The sequence below is a fragment of the Orycteropus afer genome, unplaced genomic scaffold (assembly GCF_000298275.1).
Source record: "Orycteropus afer afer isolate SDZICR_OR568_19922 unplaced genomic scaffold, OryAfe1.0 scaffold00219, whole genome shotgun sequence".
NCBI lineage: Eukaryota > Metazoa > Chordata > Mammalia > Tubulidentata > Orycteropodidae > Orycteropus > Orycteropus afer.
In genome coordinates, this window is record NW_006921806.1 from 3,107,063 (window position 1) to 3,128,341 (window position 21,279).

A 21,279-nucleotide genomic window follows, 5' to 3' on the forward strand; every position below is an offset into this window, starting at 1 on the left:
GTAAATTTTGGTCAATGACATGAGACAAAGTATATGTGAACTGCTGTATGAAAAGTGAATTTACTCTGTAAATCTTCACCCAAATCCTAATAATAAAAAAAAAAGTCTGCTTGATAGAAAAGGACATCATGTTTGGTAAAGTAGACAGTCAGTGAAAATGAGGGAAAGTCTGTATGAAATGAGTTAACAATGGTGGATGCAACAATGGACTCAAACATAGCAACAACTGAGTTGATGGCAGAAGACCCAACACTATTTCTTTCTGCTGTACATAGAATTGCCATGAGTTAGAGCAGACTTGACAGCAACTAATAACAACAACATCAACATAACTATAGCAGTTTTCTTTTGGTTAGTATTTTCCTAGAATATTTTTTTTCCATTCTTTTAATTGTCTTGGGTCCTAGGTCCTTAGGTATGTTTGTATGAGAAACTGCATTGCTGGGATTTTTGTTTCTGCTTGCTTGTTTGACTATTGTTTAGTTTTTTCTTTCTTTTTTTTGTTTTTTTGATATAGTCAGACATAGTTTTTCACTGGAAAGTTTAATCTTTCCCTTTAATCATAATGATCAGTTACCAGTTGCTGTGGAGTCAGCGCTGACTTCCGGTGACCCCATGCATGTCAGCATAGAACTGTGCTTTACAGGGTTTTCAACCACTGATTTTTTGGAAGTAGGTCATGGGACCTTTCTTTTGAAGTGCCTGTGCGTGGACTTGTATGTCTAACCTTCTGGTTAGCAGCAGAATGAATTCACCATTTGTACCACCCAGGGACTTTCTGATCACAATTACTCAACCATATATTTAAGTTCATTTCCACCATATTATTTTCTACTTTTTAATTGTTCTGCTTTTCTAGGTTTTTGTTTTCCTCTCCTTTTCTTCTTTTAGACTGATTAAGAATTTTTTTTCTTCACTCATTTTTTCCATCTGCACTTTTATGTAGATTATTTACTCACTTTTGTTACCAACTTGAAATTTTAACATGTATACTTAATGTCTAAATTCAGTATCTTTACCACTTCCTGAAAAATACAATGATCTGTAGAATGTTTTAATTTCCTTCAACCATCTCCTAATCTCAGGTATGCTATTTTTGTCCATTTAGTTTTGTTATATTAATTCCACTAATGAGACAGACACTTGACTGCTAACTAGAAGGCTGGCGGTTCAAACCCACCAGCCACTCCTCGGAAGGAAGGTTGGGCAATCCTACTTCCGTAGTGATACTGCCTCGGAAACCCAAGGAGGGGTCGCTATGAGTCGGGGTCGACTAGATGGCAAACAACAACAACAATGAGACAGAATTGATGCTGGTTTTAAAGTTAAGGTTTGTTTTCATTTACCAAAATATTTGCCATTTTCTTTTCTTACCATTCCATCTTCATTTCCAGACTTCTCAAAGTTCTGTCATAACCCTTCTTTCTAAAGGGCATCTTTCAGAAGCTCCTTTACTGTGAGCCTATTGGTTGTAGCTCTCAGTTCCTCATTATCTGAAAATATATGTATTTAGGTCTTTGAGAGATCCTATTCCAGTAGAATTTTAAGTTAATTATTTTATTTTATTATGCTGCTGGCCATCTTATAGCTTCCATTGTTGATGTTAAGTAGTTGACTGGATTTTTTAACTGTTGTTTCTGTGTAATACTTCTTTTTCTCTCTGACTTCTTTTTATCATTGGTGTTAAGCAGTTTTACTTGGATATGTCTAAGATGTATTTCTCTTGATTTATCTTGCTTAGTATTTATTGAGATTCCTGAACATGTACACTAGTTTCTTTTATTAAGTCCCCAAATTTTTTAGTATATACTTCTCAGGATTTTCTTTCTCCTCATTCTATTAATACCTTCTTAGAGTTCAATTGTATACATGTTCTTTCTCCTCACTCAATCCTCTTTATAGGTTTCTCAGACTTTAATGGGCAAATAAGACATTGGGGGGTCACTCCTGCAGGACATAACTGTATCCCTCCCCTGAGTTCTTTTACTTTTATTATTATTTTTATTGGGAGCTCTGGTAGCATAGTGCCTAAGGCCTAAGACTGCTAACCAGAAAGCTGGTGGTTCAAACCCACCAGTCACTCCTTGGAAGGAAGGTTGGGCAATCTACATCCTTAGTGATACTGCCTCAGAAACCCAAGGAGGGGTCACTATGAGTCAGGTCTGACTTGACAGTACATAAGAACAACAACAAATTATTTTTACTTTTACTATTATGTGGATGGAGTAAAGTTTTCAGGGCATTTATATGCTGATGTGGTATACAACCAAAAATGAGAAGAAATTGCTGAAAACATCCATTAATAATTGAAACATGGAATGTACAGAGTGTGAATCAGGGTAAACTGGATGTTCTAAAAAATGAAATGGGACACATAAAGACCGACATCCTAGGCATTAGTGAACTGCAATGGATGGGTAGTGGCCATTTTGAATTGGACAATCATATGGTCTACTATGCCAGGAATGACAAATTGAAGAGAAATGGCACTGCATTCATTGTCAAAAAGAACATTTCAAGATCTATCCTGAAGTACAATGCTGTCAGTGATAGTATCTATACACCTACAAGGAAGACTAGTTAATACTATTATTATTCAAATTTATGCACCAATTACTAAAACCAAAGATGAACAAACTGAAGATTTTTACCAACTTCTGCATTCTGAAATTGACCAAACATACAATCAAGATACATTGATAATTACTGGTGATTGAATGCAAAAGTTGGAAACAAACAAGAAGCATCAGTAGACAGAAAATACTGCCATGGTGATAGCAATGATGCTGGAGATTGCATGATAGAATTCTGCAAGGCTAATTACTCATTCATTGCAAATACCTTTTTTCAACAACATAAACAGTGACTATACATGTGAAAGGGAGCTGTGGTGGCATAGTGCCTAAGGCAGTTGACTGCTACCCAGAGGGCTGGCAGTTCAAACCCACCAGCCACTCCTCAGAAAGAAGACTGGGCCATCTACTTCCATGGAGATACCGCTTCGGAAACCCAAGGAGGTGTTACTATGAGTTGGAAAAATGACTCGGTGGCTATGAGTTTGGTTTTGGTTTTGGTTTCATACATGTGACATTTGCCAAGTAGAATACACAGGAATCAAACTGACTACATCTTTGGAAAGAGATGATGGAGAAGATCAATATCATCAGTTAGAACAAAGCCAGGGAAGAGCTGCGGAACAGATCATCAATTGCCCATATGTAAGTTTAAGCTGAAGCTGAAAATAAATAAATAAATAAAACAAGTCTAAGAGATCCAAAATACAACCCTGAGTATATCCCACCTGAATTTAGAGACCATCTGAAGAATAGATTTGACACATTAAACACCAGTGACTGAAGACAAGATGAGTAGTGGGATGACATTAAGGACATCATACATGAAGAAAGCAAAAGGTCAGTAAAAAGACAGGAAAAGAAGAGAAGACAAAAATGTATATCAGAAGACACTCTGAAACTTGCTCTTGAACAGACAGTATTTAAAGCAAATGGAAGAACTGACGAAGCAAAAGAACTGAACAGATTTCAAAAGGTGGCTTGAGAAGACAAAGTAATATAATGAAATATGGAAGGACTCAGAGTTAGAAAACCAAAAGGAAAGAACAAGTCTGGTATTTCTCAAGCTGAAAGAACTGAAGAAAAAATTCATGTCTCAAGTTACAATACTGAAAAATTCTATGGGAAAAATACTGAATGATGCAAAAAGCATCAAAAGAAGATGGAAGGAATACACAGTCACTTCATCAAAAAGAACTGGTTGATGTTCAACCATTTCAGGAGGTAGCATATGATCAAGAATCAATGCTGGTGAAGGAAGAAATCCAAGCTGCTCTGAAGGAACTGGTGAAAAACAAGGCTCCAGGAATTGACAGATTACCCACTGAGATGTTTCAACAAACAGATGCATTCCTGGCATCACTCATTCATTTATGCCAAGAAATTTTTAAGACAGCTACCTGGCCAACTAACTGAAAGAGATCCATATTTTTGCCCATTTCAAAAAATGGTGATCCAACAGAATGCAGAAAATTATCAAATAATATCATTAATATCATACACAAGTAAAATTTTGTTGAAATAATTTAAAAATGGTTGCAGCAGTACATTGACAGAGAACTGTCAGAAATTCAAGCCAGATGCAGAAGAGGATGTGGAACAAAGGTTATCATTGCTAATGTCAGATGGATCTTGGGTGAAAGACTACCAAAAAGAAGTTTACCTCTATTTTACTGACTATACAAAGGCATTTGACTGTGTAGATCACAACAAATTATGGATAACACTGCAAAGAATGGAAATTCCAGACCACTTAACTGTGCTCATGAGGAACCTGTGGATAGAGTAAGAGTCAGTTATTCAAATGGAGCAAGGGGATACTGAGTGGTTTAAAATCAGGAAAGGTGTATCACAGGGCTGTATCCTTTCACCATAATTATTCAATCTGTATGATGAACAAATAATCTGAGAAGCTGGACTACATGAAGAAGAGTACAGCATCAGAATTGGAGAAGACTCATTAACAACCTGCAATATGCAGATGACACAACGTTGCTTGCTGAAAGTGAAGATGATTTGAAGCATTTATGATGAATATCAAAGACTACAGCTTTCAGTATGGATTACATCTTAACATAAAAATCTTCACATCTGGACCAATAAGATGCAGGAGAAAAGACTGAAGTTGTCAAGGATTTCATTTTACTTGGATTCATAACTAATGCCCATGGAATCAGCCATCAAGAAATCGAACTATGTATTGCACTGGGCAAATCTGTTGTGAAAGATCTCTTTAAAGTGTAAAAGAGCAAAATAGTCACTTTGAAGACTAAGGTGCACTTGGCTTCCCAAGCCATTATGTTCTCAACAACCTCATATGCATATGAAAGGTGGACAATGAATAAGGAAGACTGCAGAAGACTTGATTTGAACTGTGGTGCTGATGGAGAATATTGACTGTACCATGGACTGCTAGAAGAATGGACAAATCTGTTTTGGAGGAAGTATAGCCAGAATGTTCCTTAGAAGAGAGAGTGGTGAGACTTTGCCTTTTGTACTTTGGACATGTTATCAGGAGGGACCAGTTCTGTAGAAGGATATCATGCTTGGTAAAGTAGAAAGTCAGCAAAAAAAAGGAAGACCCTCAATGAGATGGATTGACACAGTGACTGCAATGACAAGACTCAAGCATGGCAATGATTGTGAGGATGGAGCAGGATGGAGAAGTGTTCCATTCTATAGTACATGGGGTCACTGTGAGTTGAAACTGACTTGATGGCACCTAACAACAACAATAATGGGAATAATGGGAAATATGCCTATAACTTCTCACAATTTATTATTAAAGAACAAACTTTTTAGCATTCACTCTCCCAGAATTACTAATGTTCTCTGCTGCAACCTTGGGTGAGTGTGCCAGTTCTACCATTCACTGACTGGCTTGAGGATCCCACTCCTTCATGTGTACAATTGGAATGATGGTGTTGCCATATGCTTCTAAGGCTCAATGCAGGGTTCAGGTAAGGTTGCACGGATGACCGATTCTTTATCAGCTATCACATTGTTTTTATTTCTGCTCGTTTTTAGCATCCTCTTAAAATGATGGCATGCTAAGTAAAGCAGTGATTTAGAAAGGCCGAAGACTAGTAAAACAATTCACACATAAGATAGTACTTTTGAAGTGCATTGATTTCTTCCAGAAGAACACAATTCCTTCATGGTATTGTATATGTTGCATGGTATATGTCCACAGCTGCATGTGCTCCAGTAGAAAATGCTAAGGACATGTGCATCATTTTCAAGGCTGAAGATGAGCCATTTTCCAGCACTGGGTCAGACAGAATGGGGACTGACTAGAGCCATCCTTGAGCACTGGGTCAGTCAGGCCAACTGGTGATGTCAGCAATGTTGATTTTAGCACCCAAGTCCTCCCCAGCACCTAGCAACACGTGTGCCTCTTCAGAAGCCCTGAGCATCAGAAGCACCCTAAGTTTCCATAGGAGTTAGGTGGAACAATGTAAGGGGTATGCTGAGAGACTGGAAGAAATGGGAAAATGGTGGGTGCCAAAGATAATTCTTAAATAAATGTAAACTAGAAAGTGTTCCTTAAAACAGGGCAAAGAAGAAAAAAAAATACAAATTAGTTCTAGATGAAGAAATACTTAGGTCCAGGGAATATACTTTCTTGTAGGAGCTCTTCTATGTAGCAGCTCTGGTAGCGTAATGCCTAAGGCAATTGACTGCTAACCAGAAGGCTGGTGGTTCAAACCCACAAGCCACTCCTCGGAAGGAAGGTTGGGCAATCTACTTCTGTAGTGATACTGCCTCGGAAACCCAAGGAGGGGTCGCTATGAGTCAGGTCCAAATTGATGGCACATAGCAACAACAAATGTGTCCGATCTATGTGCCACACAGCCCAGTAATAGAAGTTGTTCAAAGAGGATGACGGTGTACATGTGCCAGCCATTTCAGTTGATATTTAAATTGTGGGCTTAATTACATTATATAATGAAATTTATATTAACAAATATTTCCTATAATTTTTATATTTGTATTCTAAAACATTGAGACTTTCATAAGTTCTGTTAAATATTAAACTTGGATAAAAATGACCTTCCTAGCCATCATCACCTATGTCACTAAGCAATCATTTTATTTTTCTTTAAAAATGTAACAGTAGTTATCTAAGTGATTATTCAAATCTTCAATTTTATACACCTGCAAAAAAAAGCAAGTATGAAAGTTTCCAGTATTTGATCAGTAACAGCTGCTCACCCAATCACATGGCATGGATATAGAAAATAAAATTCCTTGCACAGAAAGCCATTCTAAGTATAATTTATAACCAAATATTTAAAATCTCTACCAAAGACAATGAGGCAATTAGATAAAGGCTGGTTATAAATTAGTTTAAACTAATCTGAAACAAATATCTGTGAAACTACTCATTTCACATAATGGGAAACAAAAAAACAACCAATTGATAAAAAAAAATCAATCAATCAAACCAATCAAAATCTTTCAATCGGAATCTCTTGCTCAGACACACACACACACCTGCACATTTGGAAATTTCAGACAAGATATATTTTTGGTCAACTCAAATGTCTGTGCCTTAGGAGGTGTGAATGAGAACTCTAGGTTCTCTGGGACAGAAAACCTGTGTAGTATACAACTTTAGAACTATTCTCTGTGGTAAAGGAAAATGCATTTTAACCAAGCCAGCTAAAGTGTCCTTCAGAGAAGCACCAGACCACTGCATTTCCTCTGAGTCCTAGAGTTTTAAAAATTCAAATAACCAGGACTTCAAATCTACCTTTGGACATATACATGCATTTTTGAATGTCTAAGGCCTCCCGCACCCAGTTCTAAAAGAAGACTGAGCCGGCCTCGCAACTCAACTAGGCTTTCATGTTGACTGTCCATTACTCAAGGTCTTCTATTTGAGTCATCAAACTTACCCATGCACAGTGCTTCCCTTGCACTCTCACACACACAGGCATGCACACACCCATGCACATGGTCACACACATGCACAACACTCCTACACTTACACATGTGCATATATGCAAGCACATACTCACTCATACATGAGCACATGCATACACATGAATATGCACGCACACAAGCACATATACCATGCACATATGAATGCTCTGCAGGGGCATTTCTGCATTTGGGGTCTGTTGCCCCTCCCAGGTGCTCACATCAACCTTCAAATCATCAGTTACAGCTGGACTATCAGATGAGACAATTAGGAAGAGAACATCAGTGCAGACAAATCACCTATCTGGAATCATAAGGTTTCTAGTACATTCCCTCTGTTACCCTGAGTTATGAGGCATGACCCTTGACTATTGTTGCTGGAGTCTTACATATTTCTGTAACTCTTACTTACAAGGGAAATACTGGACCTGCATGGGCTCATACACTCACCCTTCCCAACCCCTCCCAATAATACAGAGAATGGGATGTGTGTGTCACTAACAGAGCAGGACTTCCACATGTGACCTAAGGAGGGAAAGGAGAGGGGACCTAAGGCAAAGAGATAGAGGGAGGATGTGGTGCCAAGGAACAGTGGAGGTAGTGGCAGCAATGGGAGCTGTGGAGTCTGTGGGCTCCGAGGAGACCCTTGTGACTTGGGTGGGCAAGTCAGGGACTGGAGTGAGCCACGCAGAGAACTGGACCTTAGCCAACTAGACTCCTGAATATGGGCAGCTGTGTCCCTTCCTTCCTGGCTATCTAGCATTGCCAATGAGCTTGGGCAATTAAAGCTCTAATAACAGATTTCTTTCAGGAGAAAGAAGGTGGGTAGGAAGAGGCCACGTCCCCAGCCCTTCAGTGAGTCCTGATAGACTGCATATACTAGGGTCCAGGAAAGGAGATACCCTGAAAGAGATATATGGTAGTTAGCATATATGGTAGGAATTACCCAAGGTCTAAGCATAGGAGCCATTAGACAAGGCCTTGGGGAGCACCCTTGGGGTGAGGAAGGAAGGTCCTCTTGTTTATCAGCGCTTCTCTATGATTTGACTTGCACGTGTGTTGTTTCTAACAGTTTTTAAAAAAGGGAAAGCCATCAGTACTTATTTTCTACTCAATAGAAGTCTTCCTGCAATTGTATTAAATTGAGTCCTATATTTCAAATACTTAATGTTAAATATTTAGTGTCAAATAATATTAGTGTTAAATATTATGAGTGTCAAATATCTGTTTAGGAGTCTTAAAAGACCTCTTCTGGCCTGTCTTCATCTCTTAATGAGATGCACATTTACTTGGCGCTGGGCACTTCCATGATCACATACATTGTTTCATGATTGTAGCTACTAAGCTGGGTAGAAACTCGAAATGGCTTAGTGAGGAAAAAAAAGCCTTTTCAAAATTAACTTCAAGTTTGCTCCCTCTGCCAAGAGCTGCACAGAAGCAGATTCTCACCTTTACTTCCCCTTCTTTTGGTAGAAACAGCAGAAACTTTTTTCTTTTCTTTCCCTTTTCTTGGTTTCCTCTCTTTTTTTTCTCCCTCCCTTTTTTTCTGGCACCAACTATGCAGACGTCATTGACCACAGTACTTAAGATTCTTTCAAGATTCTCTTTGGTCATTGGTTGCTGCTGTCATCTCTTGGTCCTGGAAGGATCAGAGCTCCTATGGTTGTGGCACACTGCTCCTTTGATCCTAGGATGCCTCTTTGTCCCCCGTCTGCCCCCTTGGCCCCACAGTACCCGCTCTGATCCTGGGGTACCACACCAAGATGCATGTCTCTGTCCCTGTTGGGCATAGGCAGAGGTGTCCTGTGACTTCTCTCTCTATAGTTTATTTTAAGACATCCCACTGAATAGCACTAATACTACATTCTGATTATCATTCAATTAGGAGACATCCTTATCCACACAAGACAACCTGGCCCAAACAGTCTTTCGGCAGCAGTACAAGGACCTACACACCCATGCAGCATTTACTGACTCTGGAGTGAAAGAGAAGACCTGCTCTGTGGACCTCAACAGCTGGGTCTCCACACCAGCAAAGGCCTCGACTTTCAACTTGGGCTGAGAGAGGAGAAGAGTTTGGTAGGACCAGGCTTCAAATCTCCTTTCCAACACACTTTAGGGGGCTTTATTTGTTGGGTCTGCCTAAAGCACCATAAGAGGCTGGCCCACCAAGGAAACTGGCTCAGGCTACCCCATCTGTGGCTCTGGTGTGCAGCCAGGTGGGTGTGGCATGGGGAGGTATGTGGTCACTGTCCAAGCACGAGCACCAGGTGTGTGCAGGAAACCCTGGACTGCAGCAGACAACTGAGACAATTTACATCAGGCCAAGTCCTCACCATGAGTACAGTTAGTGCTAAGAGGTTAAAAGGTTATTCGAGGTAATGTGGATACAACACAGGTCAGGAACACTTAGGAATGTATTAATATTATTGTGTAATATTAATATTGGTAGTCACTAAACAGCAGCATGCAGGGGTAAATGAAAACAAGAAAAAAGGTTGGAGGGAGTTAGAAGGGACACTCACATCTGGGTGTGGGATGGCATACTGTCCCTGGATAGTGTAGGCCTGGAAAAGAGAGATATTGTTAGCCTGCCCAGTGGAGCCTACTATCCCTGATGGTGTCCCAAGACAGCCTCCTCCACATGCAGGGCCTCCAGGTCAGAGCATTCTTTCCTGATGTGCATCTCTGTTCCATGTCCTTAGTCTGGAGGATGGATGACTGACCCTTCTGGCACTGGAGGGGCAGATACTTGGGAGTAAAGGCTGTGTGCTGTAAGTCAGTACCCTTACTGACCAGCAGTCACAGCCAGACAGGCAAGCCCCAAACACCCCACATAGCCCACAGGAAACTGAGGTTGGCTGAGTCATCTAGGTAGGAGGGGAATAATTGAGCTCAAATATTTCTGACTCTCACTCGCCCACTTTTCTTAAAGGATTGAAAAAAAAAAACAAAAAACAAAAAACAACCATACAAACAATACATTTGAACCCCCAGTAATCAGGTCACATTAGCCCTATGAAAATTTAATCAAGCATCAGAGTGAACACTTATATGTGTCCTGGAAGGAAACCAAATAAAAAAGCTTTAAGAGGTAAGTAACCAAAAAGAACTTTGCAAAAGTCAGATGAAGTACAGAAGGCTCCAAACCAGTCACATAGTGACCACTCATCTTTGGTACAGAGTTTCAGTTGAGGCTCTGCAGACTTGCATACTTGCACTCACACAAACTGGGGGTGGGGTGGGGAGGGTATCCCAGCAGGCTCTGGAGAACACATTCTGGCTTCTTTATTTCCCTCACCTTTAAGAACAGTGACTCAGACAATCTAGTCCATCAACCCTGCAGTCCCCTCTGACCCTTCCTGTTTTGAAGATCCATGTGGCTGATACAGATACCGTACAGCTAGGCCCCACCCTAGAAATGCCCTAGATTATCAGGTCAGATGATTTAGAAAATTTTGAAAAACAAACAAAAAAGACCACACTGAGTGAAGGGAGAGTATAGACCAAAGACATACCACCAGAATCTTGGGGGAAATTGTCACACACCTTCCAGGTAACACTGAGACTGCCTGACAGGTTGGACTGGAGCCCAGAAGGGGCACAGGGTGGTACTCCCCCATGCGGAGTCCCCACGTGGGCCCCAACCACCCTCCTATAGACACACTGGCAGGCTCTATGCCTGTGTCCATATGAAGGCATCACTGAGCACTTGTGGAGGCAACTCCTCCCATACAGAACGGTGGCTCTCCAAGATCCTGCCAGACCCCAGGTTTTGACTATGCCAAGTATTTTCTTGGAGGTTAAAGCCTGGCAGAGGCAGGCTGCAGCCCAAGTGTGATGGGCATTCTGTCCTGCAGAGGAACCGTCCCAAGTGCAGGGAATAAAAGAATCTTATCAGATGCTATAAGGTATCCTAGTGAGGAATAGGACTTGCTAGGGGCCACCAGAAATGGTGTGTCTGGACCCTGCCAGCAAGGTTTGTGCAGTTGCACTTCAGGACCTGTGCCAGTGTGTCACAGCACATAGCCAGCCATGGACGCATCTTCTCCCCTCAGAGTCAGACAATGCTCAGCTGCCTTGCCTTGAAAGGGCTCAACTTGTGTGTGAGGTGCTCATTCCTAGCAGGATTATTCTCTTCTCTGACCCAATTTAACATCTCTGACTTACTTGTTTATTCATTTTATTTATTTGAGTCTAGTACTGCTGTGCTCCCTGGAAGGTGCTGACTAAATAAGATCTCTGACATCTATGCAGGGCACTGGGATGGGACCTGCCCTGAACTGTCTTGTGCTTTGAGCACGGAGATAGCTGGGACACTCCACCCTTGGTGAGCCCCAGCCCCACAGCAACTATCTTCCCAGGGACAGTGACAGAGTTTCCTGAGTCAGGTGCATGTCTAGTTTCCTAATGGATGTGAATCACAGAAATAAGTCAGGCAGTTTTGAAGCTGCACTTCTCCAAGCTCTAGAGTGTCCTGAATCCTGCACTGACCAGTTGGGGGCAGTGCTCTAGAGGAGCCCTCAGGCAGCCTCTCTGGATTGGGTCTATGCATACCTCATTTACTTCTCAGTTACTCCCCATGCATAGGTGCTCCCTGTGACTCTGACTTTCCTTCTGTGTGAACACCTTGGTACACACACTGACCCTTGTGAGATTGTATCCCTAGGCACAGGGCACTTGGTTTCAAGATGCCTGACATGTTAGGGACAACTGTGAGGAACAAGGGCCCCATCATGATGGTGTCTTATCATTTGCTAGTGACCTCAGCCCCCTTTACTTGCAGAAATCAGAAATTTACTTGCACCGCCCATTTCACAGGTGAAGAAGGAGGCTGGGGAGCAGGGAGGACCCCCAGTTACTCTGATGTCCTTGTACATAACACTGTGACTCCAGTGTGTTGTTTCACAGACTGCCCACAGCTCATCTGTATAAATTCACCTTCTCTTTCAACAAAATCCAAAGTTTCACTGCGTGACATTATCATGAGTCTGCCCAGATGCTAAGGTTGAGTCCACAAAGGTAGCTAACCTGTGTAGCTAACAAATTTTGCAGAAGCCTGGAAAGGGAGTTTAGACAGTGACTTCTCTGGGTCCTTGGCCAATTGTCCCATTGTGGCTCTGTACCCGGTGCCCCTGCAGTTGGTCAGGTGAGGGGAAAGAGCAGTCTCACGGCCCCCAAGGAGCTGTGAAGTCAGGGAGGCTCTCCCCTCACTGAGTCTTGCTCCTCCCCTTGTAAAAAAGGAATAATCTTAGGGGTCATTGTAAGAGTGACATGAGGGTAATGTAGTTTGTGATGGCTTTTTACAGCAAGCAACACAGCAATTCAGAGACTCTCAGCTGCAGGGGCACAGAGCACAAACTCACAGTAGGACTAGAGTTGAGAGGGACTCATAACAGACATGTTTCACCCCCAAGAAATCCCCATAGGACCAGGGCAGGGGTGGCAGTGGATTGGCCCAGAGCAATGCCTTCTCAAACATGTACATTGTGTGGGGTCTGTGCCTCTGTCACTATGGAGATAGCACCTTGCATGTGGTGAAATAAAGTTGATAATTTCAGACTTTCTGTCCTTTCATCTAATGCGTAAATAATACAAAGCATCTGATAAGACTCCTTTATATTTTAGAAGACAACAGGGAGGAAATTTCATTTGTCTCTTTCTTTTTGAGTGATAAAAGCACACCCACTTCCCCACTTCCTTAGGTCACTCTGGGGACATCTCTGTCCTAACTCTCCCTTGAATAAAGACATGGTCGCGAGGTGGACCCAGAGCTCTTCAAGTCCATCCACATGCTCAGATGTTTTCAAAGTCCCTCTACTGCATCTGGGGCCTGTGGTGAAGTCACAAGCCCCACTGGATGCTCCACACAGCCAGCACTGCCTGAGGTCAGTGCAGCTCCCTTGGCTGGAGCCTCCAGGTCAAAAGAGCCCAAGGTTGGAGCTTAATGCTAAGAAAAGAGAGGGCCCAGCTCCCTCTGCTGGCTTCTTCCACAGACCTTCTAATCCACTCTCTGGCCACAGTTTCTGGGCCTCCCAGTCCACGTCTGACCTGTGGCCCATGTCCCCGCCCCATCCATAAAGAGCTCTGTGTCCCACCATGACCAGGCATGCACGTGCGAAGGCAAGAAAACCTGAGTGCACTAACAGGCAGCGGCTGGTGCTGCAGTAAAAGGCTGAGGTTGGCCGTGGAGGCCGCGAGTGGGTCGGCTCTTACCTGACCACCTGCAAAAATGACAGGGGTGGAGGCGGGCTTTGGGCGGTAGGGGATGGTGGCACCTTTCGGTGGGGACTAGGAGAAGGGACAGGAGAGGGAGAGAGAGCATTAGAGCTGAATGGCAGCATGGTGAAGAGGCCCCTTCCCACACCCACCCAAGGTGTGCCTGGGTCTTGCCTCCCACCCAGCCAATTCCCTGCATCCTTAGACCCTGAGAGGGCCTCGTTGTGCCACAGCAGTCTGGGGAAGGGCGAGTTGCTCCAGGGAGGATCTGGCCCTGGTTAGTGTACTGCAGGAGGGCTGCCTGCCAGATCATCAGACTCCTCTACACACTACCTCTTGCCCACGCGACCACCCACCTAGCACCCCCATTGCCCTATGAAGTCTCCAGGCCTGCAGAGCGACCCTGTGTGCTGATCCTCATGATAATGAAAACAAGAAAGGCTTCCTTGCCAGCACTGCTGGGCGAGGATGCCTTCCTTCTGGGTGGAATCTGGAATCTGTCATGAATGTAGTGCCAGTATCCACTTGGACATCGTTCTGGGGTGCTTGTTTGCCACCACAGACACATGAGGACAGAAAAACTCTCTTCAAGCCTCTGTAAAAAGCTGAACTCCACATACAATACATGGCAACTTTATACTAATGGCTCAAAGAGCTTGGCATGGCCTGGGGAGATGCTTACAGACACCAACTCGGGAAAATGAGCAATGTTGAATTTCATGATGGAACAAAAAGAAGCCATCTTTTAACAGCTTCCAGAATCAAATCAAATACTCTACAGCCACAGGCTTAATTATCATGTATCCAAGAGTACAGGATTCTTATCTTAGGGTGAGTAATACTCATAAGTGCTAAAATTCTAGAAAATCAGATTCAGTTCCTAATGACGGAACATGATGCCACCTTCTCCTTGTTGTTAGTTGCTATTGAGTTTGCTCTGACTCATGGCAACCTCATGTATAATAGAACAAAACACTGCCTGGTCCTGCATTATCCTCGCGATTGTTGGTTTGGTCAAGTCCCTTATGCAGGTCACTGTGTACTGTGAGTGCCTTCCAACCGAGGGGGCTTATCTTCCAGCACTACATTGAAAAACATTCTGTTGTGATCCATAGGATTTTCATGGCTAATTTTCAGAAGGAGATCATTAGGCCTTTCTTCCTAGTCTGTCTTAGTCTGTAAGTTCTGCTGAAACCTGTCCACCATGGATGACCATGCCAGTGTATAAAATACCGATGGCATAGCTTCCAGCATTACAGCAACATGAAAGCATCACAGGATGACAAACTGACAAATAGGTGGCAGCCCTTCCCCTGGGTCAGCAGTAAATGGTGCTCATTGTTCCAGCTGACCCTGCTCTGTGCAGCTGGTCTCCTATTTGCACAGAAGCCATGTGCAGGTTTTAGAAGAGCCAGTCAGGGTGGTTGGTAGCACCCTGGCAGTAGGCAGAGCCTTTTGTGTAGAGGCTGTTGGCACATACAGGCAGAAAGTGACAGACAGTGCAGTGATGAGCGTGCCAGCTGCAGGAAGCCTGTCCCCTGATGGAGTTCTGGATGTCATTACCACCCAGGGCACACTGCTCAACTTTGGCACACCAAAGTGACCTTGGGCAGACTAGATGACCTTGAGCAGCTGGATGATTACTGTAAAATTAGGAAAGGGCTGCTAGGAGGATGTCATGGGCTGACCCAGCCTGGTGAATGCAGTGATGCCTAGCTCCAAGGGAAGGATTTCTGTAGTTATGACCAAATATCTTTAAAAATGTGTGCAAACAGGGGTACATTATGGTTTCATTGACCAAACTCTAGGTTTTTCATGGAAGAAACCAAAGTCTCCCAAAGTCCTCACCCAAGACTCATCCTTACAGGAATAACCCTTTCATAATTTCAAGAATATCTGAAGAACACCCCATGAACAAACCCTAAAGTTCTTTGATCAAAGAGGAAGTCTTATACCCATCTCCTGCTTCATTTTCCAGTTAGTCTCTATTTAAAACAGGCCCATTGTTTCTAGGTGGGGTCATCAAGTCCATGGTGATCAGAAGGACACAGGCAGTTCCAACCATGGCCTGTGGATGGGGGTGTAGCCTCCCACCACTGTGGGGGTCACATCTGCTTCTGTAGGGCTGCATCAGGTGATTGCATTGCATGGGGGTGACTGACAAAACCCTGCACCTTGTTTTGAGGAGTGGGTCATCCCTCTGAATAGGGAAGTGGGAGACCCATCTACCTGTAGAATGTCAACCATGAAATTTAATTGTCACTCGGGCGTATCTCCTCCATGTACTGAGGGTATGTCCTGCCCAGAGGCCTTGGTCACAGTCTCAGGAAGCCAGGCCCTGAGACTGTCTGCTAGGCCCAGCTGCTGTGGGAAGTTGCACAGAGTCAAAGGCAGTGGGACATAACTGCCTTTGTCACATATTTGTCACATTGTCACCTACAGCCAGTTTGTTGGGAAATGTCAAACAAGAATATTTAGAAAAATATTTTTGATGTATTTCAGGAAAATAAAATCTATATGTTTTTTAAGTTAAACATGAAGATTTGACACCAAGCCAAGTAGCCCCAGAGCTAGTTGACAAGGCTCTAGTTCCTGTGGAAATGCTGAGAACAGGCACAGGGATGTTGTCTGGAATCATCTCTGCTGCAGGAGCCAAGGTGACCTTCCTAATATAAGTGCCATAGCCACTGAAGCTGCAAAAGGTGTCTGGGGCCAGACCTTCTGGTGCCAGGATGAGCACTCTCTGGGTCCAGGAGTAAGTCACTACCTGAGATTACCCTTGAAGGGAAGCACTAGGATGTTGTTCTGGAAAATCTGGATGCCTTCCTTGCATGGCCAAAGGAACTGCCTGTGAGGAAGTCCAGCCTTTCCAGGGCAGCACAGGTAGAGATGTAGGAACTGGCCTAGCCAAGCTGCTGAAGCCTTTACTTTGATGTAGGATTGTTCAGTTTTAACTTAAGAAAAGACCAAAACCAAACCAAACCAAACCCACTGCCATCGAGTCTATTTTGACTCATAGCGACCCCCATTGGGTTTCTGAGGTGGTAAATCTTTACGGAAGTAGATTGCCCAGTCTTCCTTCTGCGGAGTGGCTGGTGGGTTTGAACTGCCAACCTTCTGGTTAGTAGTTAAATGCTTTAGGCACTGTACCACCAGAGCTCCTTTAAGAAAAGACCAGAGACTCTATTTAAAGCCTCATGTGTTTGCTTTATTTTGGGTATCTGTGAAGTTTAAATTTCAGGTTTGATCCCCAATATTTCAAGAAAAGCATTTTTGCTTTCAGCTGTTGTATCTTCTTTATTTCTCTGTTTTAATCCTTTTATTTACTTATTTTTATTATTATAATTTGAGCTTTTCATATGCTTTCCCTCATTTTGACCTTTGTACCTCAATGACTGTTCTGACTCCACCATCTGCATGCTTTTGTGACTATAGAGAGAGCTCTGGTCTTTGCATTCTTCATCTAAAAAGCAACTTCCCAGCCACCTAGAATGCAAATCAAAGCTCATCTCCCCTGCAACCAGCTCCTCTACTTGAGGAAGGCAAGGGTATCCTCCTTATTTCTAACCATTTCCTGTTCCTGTTACCTCCTCGTAGGACTGCTTCCCCCACAGATTTTCCCCATGCTGACGGCTGCTGACCCTTTCCTGAAATCCCACATGAGGGGCAAAAAACTTTTCATACAGTTTCAAGAGTGAGGGGAAGGCTCGCTCTTCCCTGAACATCTCCTCAGATGCTCCATGGGTGACAGTGACCACCTACACACAGCCAGACTTTGCTTTGGACAAGGGCAGGCACCCATGCCCAGAACAATACCCACTGGGGTGTCCTGGAAGCCCACAACTTGATGGGGGTGGCCAGTCACCACAAGGCCAAGTCACGGGCTTCCAGGATGTTGGACAGGACTCTGCTGAGGACAGGGGTGCTTCCCTGAGCCATCTGTGCCCTGCAGCAACAGTGTACCTCCAGCATCACCACACAGATCTGTTTGACACACTGGATGATGGCGTCAGGTGTCCCCGAGATCGTCACTGCCCGCTCAGTAGAGTTTGGCAGCATGTCCCCTGCCACCTGCACCTGAGCACCTGTGGACTGGAAAAAAGCAAGCATGGAGGGGGAGACAGAGGAAGAGAGAGAGAGACAGACAGACAAACAGAGACTCCCCAGGCAGGGGTGTTTCCTGACCCTGTATGTGAATGGAAGACTGAGCACCTTGAACTCTTGATGGGGGCTGGGCCACAATGTGGTGTAACTTGAGCCCCTTCCCTGCTCATACTCCCTCCTCCCTCCTGCCCTAAAATGGTAGGCTGTCTTTCCCAGAGGAACTAAGATCAGAACAGCTGATTTCCTTCTGAGCAAAGTCCTTCTGGGCAAAGGAACAACTAAGATTTCTCTTAAGATGGATGTGTGACTGTAAAATCCACACTGCATGCAGCTCCATCTGACCAGGACCTGGAGGGTAGCTGAGTAGCTTCCCACGAGTGAGGGCTGACAGCCCCAGAAGAGAGCCCCAAAGCCTAAAGGCAGTAGGGGATACATATCCTGGGTCCACCCAATCTAGGCACACGACCTAACCCCATTTATCCCGTTGTGACACAGCTCCCCCAATCCTAAGAGGTCCTATCCCTCACCCTAGTGAAGGCACCCCTCCTGGATCCCAGGCACACTCTTCCCCCATAGGACATTACAACCCTCTGCCTGCTGCTAACATGGGGGTCAATGCACTTTGGATGTTTTCCCACATTTCAGCCTCTGTTTGCATATGGATTGTCCCCATGTTGTAAGTTCCCTCAAGCAGTGGTAGCAGGACCTGTGTGGTCACATGTGGTGATGGTGCAGATGATGCTCTGTGATGAGGGCTTCCGGGTCCTCAGGGACAGCGTCTGCCTCTGGGGCCAGAATAGGAATCCTTACCTCCCTGATCTCCTTGATCTTGGAACCACCTTTGCCGATGAGTGAGCCACACTGGCTGGCAGGGACCACCAGCCTCAGCGTCACCGGGGGCTTGCTGGTGGCAGGGCTATTGCTCATGGAGTTGATGATGTCCTGGAAGGAGACAGACACACATGTAGACTGACACATCACACCTCATGCAAACACTAAGCACACATGTGAGTCCATGAGGACACGTTATCTCCTGTTTCATCTGAGCAACTAGGTTCAGAGCCCAGCAGGGTCCCACCCTTGAGATATTTGCAGTCAGTGGGGGCCAGTGCAAGCTTGCCTACATTGTTGGACAGAGGTGCCTCCCCATGACTGGCAGTCTAAGTGTGTAGGAAAGGCCAAGCTCATGAGGGACTGGGAGGTGCTGGTCAGATGGACAAGATGGGCATGGAGGGGAAGGGTATTGCCAAAGGGGGCCCTGCACAATGAGTCACACTTGCCAGCACTCAAGTCAGAGTGGATTGGTAGGCTAGGAATGGAATGCAGATGGGCTCAGGGTCTGACACGCTCTTATAACCAGGACAGCCCTCGGAGGGGTCTACAGACAAGGATCACACATTTGAGTATGAAGGGTGATTGAAGGAACAAGGAGGCTGTTGACCACACACAGGGCCCAGCCAGGGTAGTGATGTGGGGAGGGGGAAGGAGAGATGTAGGAAGACAGGGTGATAGGCTGTGTGATCTCTGGGTTGTCTAGGGTACAGGGTAGAAAGTGGCTCTTGGGATATGTCGCTCATCCAGAAAGGTGGTAAGGGGTGAGCAGTGAGTTGGGACATACTACTTGGGCAGGTAGTCTGAGAGAATGTAGGGACTTGTGGGTGTAGTGTCCCTGAGGCCAACAGCATGGGATCAATATAGGAGATCCTGGATAGAGTGGGGGAACAATGTAGAATGAAACTCAAAATCATAAAAAAAAAAAAAAAAAAAGACTGGTCTGACAAAACCTGGTGAGATCCCTGAGGCTATGGGGCCCCTAGTTACTCTTCAGGCCTAGAATTGGACCCTTTCCTGTGTCTTCTAGCCAAACAACAGAAAGGCATAGAGGGTGAACATTTTACACCAGGTAGATACACTCCTTGTTGTCAGGTTGTTGTAGTTAGGTGTCGTCGAGTCATCTCTGACTCATAGCAACACTATGCACAGCAGAACGAAATACCGCCTGATCCCACGCCAGCTCCATAATCCCTGCTATATTTGACCCCATTGCTGCAGTCACTGTGTCAATCTATCTCATTGAGGGCCTTCCTCTCCTTCGTCGATCCTCCACCTTACCAAGCATGACATCCTTCTCTAGGAAATGGTCCCTTCTGACAACATGACCAAAGTTGGTGAGACAAAGTCTGACCATTCTTGCTTCCAAGGAGCATTCAGGCTGCACTTCCTCCAGGACAGATTTCTTAGTTCTTTTGGCAGTCCATGGGACTTTCAGCATTCTTCACCAGCACCACAACTCAAAAGCATTAACTCTTCTTTGGTCTTCTTTACTCATTGTCCAGCTCTCATATGCATATGAGGCAATTGAAAATATCATGGCTTAGTCAGGCACACCTTAATCTTCAAGGAGACATCTTTGCTCCTCAGCACTTGAAAGAGGTCCCTTGCAGCCGACTTGCCCAGTGTTATGTGTTGTCTGATGTCCTGACTGCTGCTTCCATTGGCGTTGATTATAGAACCAAGCAATGTGAAGTCTTTGGCAACTTCAATCTTTTCTCCATTTATTGTGATGTTGCTTATAGGTCCAGTTGTGAGGATTTTTGTTTTCTTTATATTGAGGTGTAATCCATACTGCAGACTGTATTCTTCAGTCTTCATCAGTAAGTGCTTCAAGTCATCCTCACTTTCAGCAAGCAAAGTTGTGTTGTCAGCATATTGCAGGTTGTTATTGATCCTCCCTCCAATCCTGATGCCAAGTTATTCTTCATATAGCCCAGCTTCTCAGATTATTTGCTCAACATATAGATTGAATAAGTATGGTGAAAGGATACAATCCTGATGCACTCTTTCTTGATTCTAAACTATGCAGTGTCCCCTGGTTCTGTTTGAACGGCAGTCTCCTGGTCTATGTACAGGTTCCTCATGAGTACAATGAAGTGTTCTGGAATTCCCATTCATGTCAATGTTATCCACAATTTGTTATGATCCACACAATCAATTCTTTGGCATAGTCAATAAAACATAGGTAAACATCTTTCTGGTATTCTCTGCTTTGAGCCAAGATCCATCTGACATCAGCAATGATGTCCCTTGTTCCACGTCCTCTTCTGAATCCAGCCTGCACCTCTGGAAGTTCTCTATCAATATACTGCTCTAACCATTTTTGAATTATCTTCAGTAAGATTTTACTTGCGTGTGATATTAATGATATTATTGGATAATTTCCACATTCCGTGGGATCACCTTTCTTTGGAATGGGTACAAATATGGATCTCTTCCAGTCAGTTGTCCAGGCAGCTGTCTTCCAAATCTTTTGGCATAGCCGAGTACCTCCAGTGGGGCATCTGCTTGTTGAAACATCTCAATGGGTATTCTGTCAATTCCTGGAGCCCTGGTCTTCACCAATTCCTTCAGTGCAGCTTAGACTTCTTCTTTCAGTACCATTGGTTCTTGATCATATGCC

The 21,279-nt window shown here is 44.1% G+C and overlaps 1 protein-coding gene across 1 annotated transcript in view; it reads right to left on the reverse strand.

The window, feature by feature from the left end:
- PCBP3 (poly(rC) binding protein 3) overlaps positions 1–21,279 on the reverse strand; it is a 71,704-nt gene that overhangs the window by 30,109 nt on the left and 20,316 nt on the right. Inside the window, exons 5-8 of the mRNA XM_007948686.2 lie at positions 18,633–18,764; positions 17,682–17,810; positions 13,716–13,790; positions 10,025–10,066 (exon numbers count right to left, since the gene is read on the reverse strand). Of these exons, the coding sequence (XP_007946877.2) occupies positions 10,025–10,066; positions 13,716–13,790; positions 17,682–17,810; positions 18,633–18,764 (378 nt within the window). The remainder of the gene's footprint in view (positions 1–10,024; positions 10,067–13,715; positions 13,791–17,681; positions 17,811–18,632; positions 18,765–21,279) is intronic.